This window comes from Mastomys coucha, unplaced genomic scaffold (genome assembly GCF_008632895.1).
Source record: "Mastomys coucha isolate ucsf_1 unplaced genomic scaffold, UCSF_Mcou_1 pScaffold22, whole genome shotgun sequence".
NCBI lineage: Eukaryota > Metazoa > Chordata > Mammalia > Rodentia > Muridae > Mastomys > Mastomys coucha.
This window is the reverse complement of record NW_022196905.1, coordinates 114,905,530-114,906,193: the sequence shown is the minus strand read 5'-3', so window position 1 is coordinate 114,906,193 and position 664 is coordinate 114,905,530. Positions and strand designations below refer to the sequence as shown.

At 53.5% G+C, this 664-nt stretch overlaps 1 protein-coding gene across 1 annotated transcript in view; it reads right to left on the bottom strand.

Annotated features, from left to right (window-relative positions):
- The window catches only part of Hectd4 (HECT domain E3 ubiquitin protein ligase 4), a 160,857-nt gene that overhangs the window by 9,327 nt on the left and 150,866 nt on the right, over nucleotides 1–664 (bottom strand). The window contains 1 exon segment of the mRNA XM_031391135.1: nucleotides 73–219. Within this exon segment, the coding sequence (XP_031246995.1) occupies nucleotides 73–219 (147 nt within the window).

Here is a 664-nt window from a genome sequence, read left to right as displayed (position 1 = left end):
CTGCCTGCTGTGAGGGATGGGGCCTTCCTGCCTGCTGTGAGGGATGGGGCCTTCCTGTTCTCCAGCACTCACCTTTTGCCTCCTTCAGCAGGGCTGCAATGCTATGTGCATACATGGGTGTCTGACGAAGCTCTACCAGGGGAAGGAAGAAGGTCTCCAGGGTGGTGTTGAGAGACTGGAGCAGTGCGAAGCGCAAGCGCAAGCTCTCAATAGGCACATCTGCAGGGAAAAGGTGGTCAGGCCGAATGTCAGCCAAGCCCAGACAGGCAAATTTAGGAAGGATAACTGGAGTGGGATCAGGGGCTTCCCTCTGAGGACTTCATCCCTGGGAGCCTGAAGATGTTGTGAGTGAGGGGCTCTCAAGGAACAGACGCCAGTGGCAAGCAGCTGTAATAAAGCGAGGCCCTGGATTTCCAAGCCCCATCCCTAACCCTCCCTAGGCCATACCAGGGCTACATATGGTCTTAGGCAATTTCGTGGGAATAGAACCAAGGGCCTTCTGCATAGCAGGTAAACACTCACTCCTCAGTTATATTCTGTCTGTTTGTTTGAGGCAGGGTTTCTCTGGTTAGCCCTGGCTGGCCTTGAACTCAGAAATCTGCCTGCCTCTGCCTCCCAAGTGCTGGGATTAAACTCAGTTACATTCTTGACCCTACATGTTTTT